The sequence below is a fragment of the Eurytemora carolleeae genome, unplaced genomic scaffold (assembly GCF_000591075.1).
Source record: "Eurytemora carolleeae unplaced genomic scaffold, Eaff_2.0 scaffold200, whole genome shotgun sequence".
Lineage (NCBI taxonomy): Eukaryota > Metazoa > Arthropoda > Copepoda > Calanoida > Temoridae > Eurytemora > Eurytemora carolleeae.
The window spans coordinates 79,124-93,986 of record NW_019396591.1 but is presented as its reverse complement, the minus strand read 5'-3'; the positions used below and the strand labels follow the sequence as shown (position 1 = coordinate 93,986).

Genomic DNA, 14,863 nt, shown 5'->3' with positions numbered 1-14,863 from the left:
TCTCCTAGAATACAAGATTAAACACTCCACGAATACAAGATTGAACCCTCCTGGAATACAAGATAAAACTCTCCTAGAATACAAGATTAAACTCTCCAAAATACAAGATTAAACACTCCTAGAGTACCAGATTAAACTCTCCTGGAATACAAGATTAAACTCTCCTAGAATACAAGATTAAACTCTCCTAGAATACAAGATTAAACCCTCCTAGAATACAAGATCAAACAATCCTAGAATACAAGCTTAAACTCTCTTAGAATACAAGATCAGACTCTCCTAGAATACAAAATTAAACCCTCCTAGAAAACAAGATTGAACTCTCCTAGAAAACAAGATTAAACCATCCTAGAATACAAAATTGATCTCTCTTAGAAAACAAGATCAAGCTCTCTTAGAATACAAGATTAAACTCTCACAGAATCCAAGATTAAACCTTCCTAGAATACATGATTAAACTCTACTAGAATACAAGATCAAACTCTCCTAAAATTCAATAATTAACTCTCCCAGAAAACAAGATTAAACCCTCCTAGAGTACCAAATTAAACTCTCCTAGAATACACGATTAAACTCTCCTAGAATACAAGATTAAACTCTCCTAGAATACAAGATTAAAATCTCCTAGAATACAAGATTAAACTCTCCTAGAATACAAGATTAAACTCTCCTAGAATACAAGATTAAACTCTCCTAGAATACAAGATTAAACTCTCCTAGAATACAAGATTAAACTCTCCAAGAATGCAAGTTTAAAATCTTTCAGAGAAAGCAAAAAATAAAAACGCAACTTCCTTTAATGCTTTACTCTTTGTACAGGGTTGCCCGCATAGGCTGCTATTGTAAAGAAGACCTCAATGTGACAATTTCAAGGTTAAGTTATGCATTAATTTATACATAGTATAATTTAATGGCTTATTTTATTATTTGGCAAAGAAACACACAAGTTTACATTTTCAGGCCCCGGAATCGTGAATACAAGAAAACAGACAGTATAAATTCCGTAAAATCGTCTCTGAAGTCTCATCCTGTAGTAGTAATCAATCCTGTACATAGAATAAAGACAAGTTTACAAACCTGTAATTGTAGAAATAAACTGTGATGTATCGTATTCCCATTCTGTACAATCAATTAAACTGTTTTCTTCATTGGGGAACACAGACAAGTTTTCTAAATCTAAATAGAGAATATTAAAAATTTGTTTTATTGTAACATCTGAAGATCTATTATTGTTATATATGATATGTCATGTAATTAATTGAAGAGAATAGATTCCAGGTAGTGTTAATAATCTATTTTACCTGTTAAACTGAATAGATTCCAGGTAGTGTTAATAATCTAGTATACCTGTTAAACTGAATAGAGTCCAGGTAGTGTTAATAATCTAGTTTACCTGTTAAACTGAATATAGTCCAGGTAGTGTTAATAATCTAGTTTACCTGTTAAACTGAATAGAGTCTAGGTAGTGTTAATAATCTAGCTTACTGTTAAACTGAATAGAGTCTAGGTATTGTTAATAATCTAGTTTACCTGTTAAACTGAATAGAGTCCAGGTAGTGTTAATAATCTAGCTTACTGTTAAACTGAATAGAGTCCAGGTAATGTTAATAATCTAGTTTACCTGTTAAACTGAATAGAGTCCAGGTAGTGTTAATAATCTAGTTTACCTGGTGAACTGAATAGAGTCTAGGTATTGTTAATAATCTAGTTTACCTGTTAAATTGTATAGAGTCCAGGTAGTGTTAATAATCTAGTTTACCTGGTAAACTGAATATAGTCCAGGTATTGTTAATAATCTAGGTTACCTGTCAAACTGAATAAGGTCCAGGTAGTGTTAATAATCTGACAGGACTGGTTGACCTGCCCGCTAACTGTACGCCAGGTAGAAAGGTTTAGTGAAGACAGATGGGCTGGCCGGGCACACCAACTTTCTACCTAGATTTAAATAACAAAATTATTTCCTTCTTACAATCAATGCTTAGGAGAATAACCGTTTTACAAAGGTGTTCTGAAGAGTTCTAATATATGCTTGTTTTTATTTTGGAACTTTGATAATTTAGAATTGTGGTTTCTCTATTGAGGTAAATTGAGGATTTCAGGTATAGTAAGCAGAAACAATGGAGGATTTGTCAGAACTAACAACAATTTAAGTAAGAAACATTTTCGATCAGAGAAATAAATAAATGGTTTCATTGTGAATCGGGAATGCCCCGTTTATTTTTAAATGATTTTAATTCATATTCTTAATCCAACTTTTCAAGGCCTGCTCATTAAAAAATGGACCTATAACTTTAATGGTTAGTGTGCAAGGGAGGATTTAAAAAAGTTACAAACACCATGTCGGAAAAATGTTAAAATCAATTATTTTATGTTTAGACAAGTATTTATTAGCTCTGCAGTTTTAATAACAAAAAAGTTAGTAAGCATTTCTGATTTTTTTGAAACACTGACCCGTATATTTACTGTCCTCTACCATATCCTATGCATAAACAAATGTTTTGTCCACATTTTTTCAAAACTTAGCGTTCTAATTGAATCCGTTTAAAATCATTTTGAAAAACACAGGAGGGAGGGAGGGAGGTGAAAAATACACTCCTTTACCTAACCATAATAGGGTTTACATATAATTATTTGATAATTTTTTTCTTATTCTTTACAATATATATTTTCTCAGAGAAAAGAAATGGAACCTGATTGTGTTATAAGCCTTTGATTAATACAAACTATAAATTCTATCAAATCTTTTAAATAATTTGAAGCCAGTGAATTTTTTTTGGGTTTCTTTTGGTATAGTAGTCATTCCTATTTCAAGTGGGTGAGTCAACAATTAATACTAAGTTAATTAAATAATTATTTATAAAATTTCAGATAGGTTATTTTAATTTCAAATTTAAAGTATAAAAGCAATTTTTAAAAAGTTACTAAGCTGAATTCTTCAAAAATTGAAGTCTTTAAAGGGACAGACCGGCTAAGTAAGGTAGTTAAACTGAGTATGCAGTGTTGTGGAAAAATTCTTTAGGATTCATTTGAGACATATAACACATTTTAAGATCTGTAAATTCTGAGCTTGAGCGCAAAGCCGACGTTCAAAATCATTCTTTTGGGTGGATACGTTTTTAGAATCGATTTTTTCAAAATTATTAAATAACAACGACAAGGAATGTAAACTAAATTATACAGTAAACTAATTAGTTGTTTAGGAACAGGTCGAGAAAATAAAAATTAATCTTATCATCGAAAATTAGTAATCTTGTTCAATTAGTTTCTATTTTCTCATTATTCTAGTTTCTCATTATCATCAAAGATTTTCTGCTGATTTTCTGGAATTATTATTGATAAGACGACAATTGAAGAATTTGTAGAAATCTGCGAATAAATTCATAGAAAATAAGAAATTGGATAACATGATGAAAGCGAAATAATTGATTCTAGCATTGATTTATTGACAAATTTCTTTTGAGAAATATGTTCCTAACCATCAAATTAGTTTACTGTGTAATTTTTACTTTTATTTTTCGTCGTCGTTATTTGATAATTAAAAAAAACCGATTCTGAAAAGGTACCCACCCAAATTTATGATTTGAACGTCGACTATGAACTCAAACTCAGTAATTATACATCGTTGAAAAGTTCTATATGTCTCAAATGAATCCTAAAAAAAAATTGTCCACAACACAGCATACTCAGTTTACCTTACAAAGCCGATCTGTCCCTTTAAGGGTCACATCATTATTGCATTTTTTTCCCTTTTTTATGTTAAACATTTTCTTTAAACAAAATACGACAAAAGCTTGCTGAAGATCTTTCAAAATTAAAATCTATAATTTTATTATTTGTATTTCATTTCCAGAGTTCAATACTCTAATTTTCTTAGAATAATTTATAGTTTTTTATAGTTCTGATGAACATGTGTGCAGATTAAAAACATTTGAACTTTACTCTTGAGTCTATAAAAGATATAATTTTTATTTAAGTTTTCATGTGATCCTGAAAAGCGTAACGTGTACTACAGATTTTAATCTAATAAAAATCTAGACTTTAATTAAAACTATTTTAGCTTCTTAAATGCAGTGCATAAGATTGGAAGAATTGCTTTTGAGATTCTTTGCTTTTAATATTTGTTTTTAATGAAGATAACTAACAAATACAGATATTATATAACGCAAACCACACAAAAAAAACAATAAACAAATTAAGAATACAGTTTTAGACCTTATAGTTTAATGATTGGGCTGCAAACTATAGGAATTGTTTTTACAAGAACATTTTTAACCCGGTGATGAATTTTATTTTGTTTACATAATATGCTAACCGCTTTTAAACTTAGTCGAATAACATACATATTGCAAAACATTAATTTTAATAAAGAACAGATGAACAGTTGCAAGTTCATGATAAAGGGACCTACAGTCTGTGTGCGCCATGCAAAGATATCAATGCCCGATTTACAACGGTACCCTTGAAACCTTAATCTTATCAACAATGTGAAAGATAACGTAGATAATCTGACTGGAAAGTTTATTTCTTTACATTTCTTTCGCGATTTTACAAGAAACAAATGCGCAAGTCGGGTCTGGAGAGAAAACACAATAAAAAACAGTTTAAATAAACAAAAGCTTGCATGGATATCTCACTTGATCAGGCAATGCGAGGTGCCAACGTAAATCGGGCATTTGCAATCTTTCTATAATGGGTCCCTTGAAATTACGCTTACAGTTCCTATGAATCAGGAATACAGGATTTGTAAAGGAAAGGAACTGTTCCCTTGCCTCAAATTCTAGTTTTCTATTCCCTTACATCTTTGATATTTCAAATTAGAGGTTTTTTATTAATAAATTGACTTTTTACAATTTTGAATATAAATCAGTTTCTGACATCTGAGTGCAAAAAAAAATAATTCCTTGGTAAAATATTTATTTTGCAACAATTTTCATTGAACCCAGCTAATTTCAAACCTGTTGTAACAAAAATTAGAACAAATTTAACCCCTTTGGTATTTAATGACAAAGTATTATTAAGCTTTTGTTAATAACTCTATATAGGCATATATTCAAAAAAATGTAAGAAACAAAATTTAATCATACCTTTGCATTCATGAAGGTCATGATAAGAACATGGAAGGCCACAGGAATACAGAATATTCCTAAAGTTAGGATAGATCTACAATATTTATATTTATTCTTTTATGTATTCTATAGGAATACAGAATATTCCTAGTGTTAGAATAGATCTACAATATTTATATTTATTCTTTTATCTATTCTAGAGGAATACAGAATATTCCAAGAGTTAGAATAGATCTACAATATTTATATTTATTCTTTTATGTATTTCTAGAGGAATACAGAATATTCATAATGTTAGAATAGATCTACAATACTTATATTTATTCTTTTATCTATTCTAGAGGAATACAGAATATTCCTAGTGTTAGAATAGATCTACAATATTTATATTTATTCTTTTATCTATTCTAGAGGAATACAGAATATTCATAGAGTTAGAATAGATCTACAATATTTATATGTGTTCTTTTATCTATTCTAGAGGAATACAGAATATTCCTAGAGTTAGAATAGATCTACAATATTATATTTATTCTTTTATCAATTCTAGAGGTATACAGCATATTCCTAGTGTTAGAATAGATAGAGTTAAAATAGATCTACAATATTATAATTATTCTTTTATCTATTTACAGGAATACAGAATATTCCTAGTGTTAGAATAGATAGAGTTAGAATAGATCTACATTTTTATATCTATTCTTTTATCTATTCACAATGACAGGAAAGTAGTATCTAATCCTAATAAGCAATTGTGAAGAATAAACAATTTTACTTAACAAGTGATTTAAAAGATTATTGGTAAAAATATTTGCTCTATAAATTGATATCAATTGAACTTAAAAGGACTGTAAGTGTAATTTCAAATGACCCTCCAAGCAAAGATGGCAATGCCCGATTCACAATGATACCCTTATAAGCTTCGTCCGATCAATTATTATAATTAGGTATGAATGTTTATAATTTTGAAAACTGTTTATTTTCAATCGGGGTTCTCTACAAAAGTGCCATCTTTGCCATCATGTCTCCCTATTCCACAGTTTTCTGGTTCTCACTGTAGGTTTCTAATAAAATAAGACAATTTAACAATTTTTTTATCTGTAACAGGAGAGTAATTTAAAAACCCATCCCTGTAAAAGAAAATGTAAAATTAAAAAAATTATTTAGTTTTAAAGCTGAATGAACCTCTGAACATTGAATTGAATTTATTATTGAAAAATATTATTAAATTCGTTTTCTTCTTTAAAGATTTAAAATATTACAAATGATCTTATTCATTTTTTTCCTAATCATGTTAAAAGATTTATCAAGTATTATATATAGAAATTTAAGTAAAAGAATGAATGATAAAACCCTAGTTTTTATTAAAACATTTTATTTCATTTTTTTTCTTTTCTCTCTAAATTGTCACGTATAAAAATCTTTCTATAGAAAAAGGAATTTCAAAATTTTGGAACTCAAAGATGATCTACTTATTAAGGTTAGTTATAATTAAAAATTTTACTTAAAGGGACTGTAAAGGAAAAATGAAAGGGGGTATAGGATGAAACCTGAGAATCTCAAGCGTTACATATAAAACGTCTATCTGATGCTCCTATCTCGAGAAATTGATATACAACTGTGTCAAATTTATACGAAAATTCAAATATATGCAATTTTGAAAAAAGTTGTAGCATTAAACAGATCATATTCAACAAATACGCAACCAATCTGAAAACGACGATATCCCACAGGAACCTGAGAATCTCAGGTTTGATCCTATTATTGTTTTTTTTTTAATTTGCATTTTGCATTTTTAATAGACATAATTGATAATATAATTACATATAGTCCGTATAGTCCGTATTACGTCAATAGAACTTCATCCAATGGCAGTGCAGTATCGTTGTCATGTGATACAGACGAAAATCACGTGACCAGTGCACGCCACTGTTATTTTACTTAGTTGGCTCAGAGAACAGTTTAGTAATTTAACATCCCGTTGTTAAGGAAACCATGTAAAGTTGGTCAAAAGAAGGTAAAAATAATCACTTACAAACTAGTAAGAGTGATGTTAAAAAAAGGTTAATTTAAAATAGTTTTCGAGTTTCAACAATGAAGTCACATTTAAATTTTAATTTAAATATTTTAAGAAATAAGCACACCTACAGTTAGACCCATAAACGTGTGGAATATGAAAAAACTGCATAGACAGAAGCGCGAGTAATGTACATGAATATAAAACACGACAAATGTGCAGTGTACACAGACCCATTTAACCTATTAAGTGGTTTTTCAAGTTTCAAATATATATACAGAAAAAATAGCTGCTTAGTCGTCTTCCCATTAAACATTAGCACTGTATAAAGTACTTATAGTTCTACAGTACATTAGCACTGTATAAAGTACTAATAGTTCTACATATTGCTGTGTAAAAAACCTTGTGAAAATGCGCGTATGGCAGGGTCTCTGCTGTTCCAGTGGGATCGCTTTATGTACGAGGGTGCTAGAGCGTCGGAAAACCCGTCGTCGGTCGCAGGATGTAATTTAAACTGCCCTTTAAACACATTGCTAATTACTATTAGTCAAGAGATGTTTTCAAGCGGGTAAACAATCTGTGTAAAACAAAATTTTCTTATTTTCTTTAAATAATGAAGCTATTTTTGTCACACTTAACAACCTTTATCATCTATTAAGTTAAAGGGACTGTGAGCGTAATTTAAAATGATTTTCATGCTAAAAATGTGGAAAATACCGTATTTTTTTACTTTAAAAATGTTGATTTCTGTGAATTTCTCCATTGTTTCTTATAAGCAAGAAACCAAAAATGAAAATAAACAGGTTAAAGAAACAAAAACATTGATATTTAATTCATACTTGAGACAAAGCTTTTAAATCCTGCATTGCTATATCTCTAAATGCAGAGTCACTTGAAATAAATCTTACATTCACCTTTAATTAAAAATAATAATCAATGAAGCTACGTAAAATAGCTTCTAAAAAATGTTAAATATAAATGTTCCTAAGTTGCCATTTTCCAATGTTTCCAACAGCAGATAGATATTGATCCTCATACTGGTCTTCCATCTTGTCCATCTTGTCCTCCTTGTCCTTCATCTCAATGTCCTCCTTACCATCCATACCATTCTTTCCCCCTGTATCTCGCATCTCTCTGAAAATCAACACTTAATTAATTAGATAATTAATTTCACTCTAGACGTCGGTACGGTGGCAGGTGATTATATCAATATAATAAAGACGAATTTTTATTCTAGTTTTAATTGTAAAAAGTTTTTTTTGAAATTTAAAGTTTACAATGAATAAAAGAGAAGCTTTTTAATTGAAAGCTTCTCTTTGTTTCCATGTTTTTGTGTATCCATGCTGTTTAAAAGCCCGTTTTAAATTAAAATTGAAACCGAAAGTCGTCCTTTTTATATTGATAAAATCGCCCATTACCATATGATATCTCCTCTTTTAAAGAGTTAATGAGAAGAAAAATTGAATTACTAAAATGAAACCGGATAGATATCTTTTCTCAAACGTAAGTTAATAGTAAAGGAACTACGAGGTCTCAAAGTCGACCTGGTAATGTTTGCAAAGGATAAATTCTTATTTTCGTACTCGAGCATAAAATCAAAACTTGACAAGCAACGCGGTCACAAAGTTGGGGTCGCATAAATTTGACCGAACCTGCTTCTGTCTTTAGTTTATAGTGATAACCTCCGCGGGTACATTTGAAATACCTCAGAGGCGTATTCAGGGGGGACTATGGGGACTAAGTCCCCCCTGGACCAGTAAAATCTATTGATTTCAAGGGGGTTTCAGGTCCTAACGGGTACTAAGCCCCGGCCCAAACCCCAGATAAATTCCTGCATACGACCCTGAGCTACCCATAAATGATGCCATAGTGATTTGCAATAGCTAATACTAAAACTATTCAGACTTTTGCACTTTTACCTTACCGCAAAATACTGTCAAATTTCCATCATTTCAAAACTGTACTTTGTAAAAGTTTAAAATAATTTATGCAACATTTATAACATTAGAGAAATAGAAGGATGAAGCAAACCAATAAAAATTGATAGTTTTTTTTGCAAATATTTTCCCAGGCATGGCATCAAAAAATGAAAACAAATGTTTTGAAGAATTAATTTTAAAATATATAATTTTTAGTTTTGTGGAAATTGAAAAATCAATTGTTCTGTTCTCTGAAACTTATTTGGAAAACCAGAAAATCGTGGAATATGAAAACTATATTAAAGCAATAATTAAGTGTATTTGATATTGTTGCAAAGTAAATAGTTTTACTATTAACTTATTTATAAAATTTTTGAGTGTCTGTTCAACTTCACTTCACATTCCCATGCACAATTGATGTTTTTTCATTTTCATTGGACTTTATTAAAGTAATAAATTGAGTTTAGTAAGAGTATTATGGTTACCACATATTAAGTCTTATGAATTATCCACAATAATAAATTATATAAATACAGTGTAAGGTAAAACCGGATATTGCTTGGGATGAATGGTTTCAGTGACTGTCGCGCAACCCACTACTCCCTTCAGGTATATAACCGGAAGTTTTTTTTGTAGGGAGGGGAAGGGGGGGAATGGCAGACAGAGTAAACCTACTTGGTAACAAACCTTCCTTGACATGAAATTGGACCTTGCCTCTTCACTCTGTGAAGGACCTGACTTCCCCAGAGTGGGGCTGGGCACCCGGCACATTTAATTCAAACCCTCCCACTCTCCCATCCTTTTTTAAGGGTCAATCGGGAGCGTTTTTTAACAATGTGATCGTTAACGGGGAGTTTTTTAATGGAATAAAAATGATCATTTTTTTACAGTGGCCACGCCAGGTTTATCTGTTGTTGTTTGTATTGTATGAGAGAAAACATGACAATCAATCAAGATGATGAGAAAGAATGAATGAAGAAGAATAAGATCGGACGAATGAAAAATGTTAGAATAGATGAAGGTTTTGAGGGTTATTTGATGAAAGTAATCTTAAAATTTCTTAAATTTATCCGGTCTCAAAATGCAAAGCAAATGATTGACTCTGGCGGTGGCAGTCTTGCAGGATACATACATATCTATATTTTTGAAAAAGCTCTGATTCGATTTTTCTTTCTTGGTTTTTAATTTTTATCTTCATTTTCTTTTAATTTTGTTGGCAGTGGTATAAACATTAAATAATCCTATTTCTCTTGCTAACACTGCATCAGCCTAGGATGATCATTTAATGTACTTTTAAACTCAAGGTGTTATCAACACTTTGAGAAGAAGTTTCTCTGCCTAAGTCTTTGGCTCCTATAAACTTACTAGTTTCTTAATTCAAATTAGAGCTAGGATGTATATGTATAGTATTCACCCGTCTACAGACCGATGATGAAAATTATTTCTAGGGTCGACTACGAAAGTAGATTTTAATTCAATTGAGAATAGATGAATAAAAAAAGATAAGGATGAAGTATAAAGAAGGGTGTTTAATGAGAAATTAATGAGAAAGGAATTTGATCTTTCCCACACACTCAAATTTTCTAATCCATAAATCTTTGCAACCCGATGTCGTAGACATTAGAATGGATATTTTAAAATTTTTATTCTGTTACATCAAATAATTGAAGTTTGAAAAATAATGGGTTTACACCATCAGTGTGAAACGATGGAGAGAAAAAAAAGAGGTTTGTGGCAAAGACTTGTACAGGTACTTCCTTTTTAACTAAAAATTCTAAATTTAAACCTATTTTAATTTATGGTTAATGAATGATTATAAAAGACAGTTAAAAATGAAGAAAAAAAGTTGAAATTAATGTTTCACCGAGATTCCGTCTTCAATCCCTTTAATCAGTTGTAAAGTTTCGATTAAGATTATCCTGTAATCCAGAAACCCAATCAGAGTTTCTAGATGGTAGATCCGGTATATAGATGGTAGATCCGGTATATAGATGGTAGATCCGGTATATAGATGGTAGATCCGGTATATAGATGGTGATCCGGTATATAGATGGTAGATCCGGTATATAGATGGTAGATCCGGTAAATAGATGGCAGATCCGGTATATAGATGGTAGATTTGGTATATAGATGGTAGATCCGGTATATAGATGGTAGATCCGGTATAGATGGTGATCCGGTATATAGATGGTAGATCCGGTATATAGATGGTAGATCCGGTAAATAGATGGTAGATCCGGTATATAGATGGTAGATCCGGCAAATAGATGGAAAATCCGGTATATAGATGGTAGATCCGGTATATAGATGGTAGATCCGGTACATAGATGGTAGATCCGGTATATAGATGGTAGATCCGGTAAATAGATGGTATATAGATGCTAGATCCGGTATATAGATGGCAGATCCGGTACATAGATGGTAGATCCGGTATATAGATGGAGAAAAATTAATTAGTTGTCAATTACATTACACTTTATATTTATTGATCAGTAAATATCTTTATTCTGATTAAAAAAAACTAATTAAATGAAAAAAGAATTACATTTTTTATATTTCATATATATACAAATATGGCAATGCCCGATTCATAATGGTAACTTTGAAAGCTTTGCCTGATCAAGTATGAATTAAATGTCATTTTTTATCATTTGAAAATAAGACTATTTTTAAAGGTGGTTCATCCACAATCGTGATTTGCGCATTTCTACTGCAGGAAACCATAAAAAAGTAATCAAAATTAAACACTTTTAAACCTAAAAAAGCGACAATATCTTCCATATTTACAATGGTACCATTGTGAATTAGACATAGCCAACTTTTATAGAGAAGATCAATTAAAATTACGCTTTTTATTAACTTTAAAAGGTATCTAGTCTGTTTCGTGCCCCCAGAGCACTTAACAAATCATAAACTTACAGTAACTCCCAAAAAATAAGAGGCTACCTAATATCCGGCTTGCGAGATGGATTGTAACTACGCGAAGATCCTGCCATTCTTTCAAGAACAGGTTCCAGCTATATACACGTTCAATCTTATAAAAGAAAGACCAATTAATTCAAATAACATAACCCAAATAAGACCAATCTCATGACTTATGAAAACCCCTGTTCTAGTAATAAAAAATAATAAATGCAACATTCATCCCATTCTCATTCATACATAAAATCACCCTAAACAATGATTAAGATTATTTCTAGGGTCGACTACGAAAGTAGATTTTAANGTACGTACCTCTACGTGTCTTACAAGGCCGATTATCGTTATTATCAGTTGAATCAGACTAAAACAATTTTATTCTGAAAAAGAACACATTTTAGTATTCACTTTTCCAAATATTTCAGTCATAAAAACAAGAAAACCGGTGAATATGTTTACGACACGAATTCTAACACTAGACTAAGGCGTACTGGGTCAAAAGTTTAAACAGGGCTGGCAGGATCTGTACGCGAACAAGTTCTTTCCAACGTACTCTCCATCATCTCTAAGGGGCACAACATATCGTGAGGGTACTCACGAAACAGATAGATAGATAGATAGATAGATGTTACCGCCATAATATTTCTATTGGTTCAGAATAGACAACAACCACATGACTGAACCCTGATTGGGTCAGGCGCTAATGGACTCGGCATACAGGAGTGATCCGGTTGCAAATATATCTAGGGATCAGAAAATTAGAATTTTTGTCAAAATTTTCAGATCCTTTTTTGTATAGTAAATAATAAAACTATAATAACCTATATAATACTGGACAGTATAAATGGCAATGTATAATGTAGCAGACTCAGTGCAGAGTCCTTTGTATACATTGTAAAAGATTTTGCGGATTTTAAAGGGAGTGTTCGCGAAAAATGAAAGGGGGTATAGGCTTTATGCGATAAAAAAGCGCTTTTGATCGCTACTAATCTTACTTCTATCTGTTGCTTCTATGAGGAGAAAATTGTTAGAAACGACTCACACGGAAGAACGCAGCGCCCATACAAATTCGGAAAGATGCAACATTCAACTCGGATCGTAAACAAATCAATTTAATTCCAAACAAATCATTCAGATATTACAAACAATAGTAATCGGTTATTTTTCGACGCATTCATATATAGTTAATATTTCATAATATTTTTGATTTTGTTTTTTAGATTAATTTTCGCTGGCGCTGGATTTTCGAACATTCCTGGAAAATATGAAAATGTCGTCTTCATTATCAAAAATCCTCGAAACAGGAAAAAATGTAACTCTCAAATCATGAAAAATACAAAATATTATGAAATATCAACTATTTACGAATGCGTCGAAAAATAATCGATGACTATTGTTTGTAATATCTGGATAATTTGTTGGGAATTAAATAGATTTCTTTACGATCCGAGTTGAATGTTGCATCTTTCTGAATTTGTATGAACTCTTCGTTCTTCGGTGTGAGTCGTTTTTAACAATTTTCTCCTTATAGACGCAACAGATAGAAGTAAGATTAGTAGCGATCAAAAGCGCTTTTTTATCGCATTAAGCCTATACCCCCTTTCATTTTTCGCGAACACTCCCTTTAAAAAAATTTCAAAAATCGAATTTTGTTAGAGGCAAATTTTTGAAAATTTGATCATCCATAAAGCTTCCCTGGTGTCATGTGAGGCCCCACACAAAATTTCGGCCCAATCGGTTCTAAAGTTTTGACGTTTATTGGATACAAACGAACAAATACCCACCAAGAAAAGGAAAGTATTATATATAGAAGTATGAAAGAGTGCAGAGTCCTTTATATTTCTTTAAGAATAAAGTATAAAAGAGTGCAGAGTCCTTTATATTTATATAAGAATAAAGTATAAAAGAATCCTGACTGCCTGGATTGACACGAAGGGTCTGAACAATAAACAGTAAAGACAGAGTTTACACTTTACAGGCTCTTTCAACCAGTCAGGTATTATGTTTAAACGTTGCCAAGAAAAATGCTAAATGAAAGGGAAAATATTAAACTAAACCAAAGTTTATTAGTAGTGGAACGATGTTTAAACTCACATAGTTGCACTATATATCTACTTTTTTATTAAAAGCGCATTCATAACAGAAATAAACAAAAAAATATCCTTTTTTGGTCAAATTGTACAAATGGGAAGACAAAACGTCGTCAATCAGAGCAGGGTTGACAAAATACGTAAAGTTTTCAAATTTGCACAGAACCCCAAGATAATAAACATCAATTTTTAGAAGGAAAATAAGGAAATCTTTATCATCACTTTGGTGTTTAGATAAGAATTTATATAGACTCTGTGTGAAATCTTTAAATGAAATGTTACTTTAAATATTGATTTTAATGATAAAATGGTTGAACACAATCTTATTGTTTATGAATTTTGCTCAAGAAAATCTTTGACAAATTGTTTCCTAGGTTTTAAACAAAAACCAAAGATTGCGGTCTGGTGCAATTCTTTTTCCAAAACTGATTTTCTAATTTAAACTTTTCTGCTTACAGAGTTTTCAGTTTTCACACGGATAGATTACAGAAAACCAGCACAGTTTACTAAAAATGTTTTTCATCATTGTTTTCATTTCATTTCATTTTAGATATTTTATATATATTTAGTATATTATAAAATATATCATATATAAAGAGGGAGTAAAAAACGGCATTAGCGTAGTTATTCACAGCCTTTTTTATTGGAAGGTTATCAAAATGTAATTACCAAAGAAAAAAATTTCCAAAACATTTTAAAGAAATACGCTTTTTCTTTAGATAGTTATAGTTTTATTCTGTTCCGAAAAAAATAGAAGAGAAAAGGCTAAAAAAATATGTTTTACAGGTGGATCACATTGGGATCGAAAGTCACAATCCGCATGAATGTTGTTTATAAATGGATCATGCATTT

General features: G+C 30.8%; 1 protein-coding gene across 1 annotated transcript in view; it reads right to left on the bottom strand.

Annotated features, from left to right (window-relative positions):
• LOC111706007 (organic cation transporter protein) overlaps positions 1 to 12,314 on the bottom strand; it is a 31,045-nt gene extending 18,731 nt beyond the window's left edge. Inside the window, exons 1-6 of the mRNA XM_023478742.1 lie at positions 12,237 to 12,314; positions 11,949 to 12,036; positions 8,068 to 8,217; positions 5,085 to 5,160; positions 1,806 to 1,935; positions 1,078 to 1,176 (exon numbers count right to left, since the gene is read on the bottom strand). Of these exons, the coding sequence (XP_023334510.1) occupies positions 1,078 to 1,176; positions 1,806 to 1,935; positions 5,085 to 5,160; positions 8,068 to 8,217; positions 11,949 to 11,998 (505 nt within the window). The 5' untranslated portion in view covers positions 11,999 to 12,036; positions 12,237 to 12,314. The remainder of the gene's footprint in view (positions 1 to 1,077; positions 1,177 to 1,805; positions 1,936 to 5,084; positions 5,161 to 8,067; positions 8,218 to 11,948; positions 12,037 to 12,236) is intronic.
• Between the last annotated feature and the right edge of the window lie 2,549 nt (positions 12,315 to 14,863).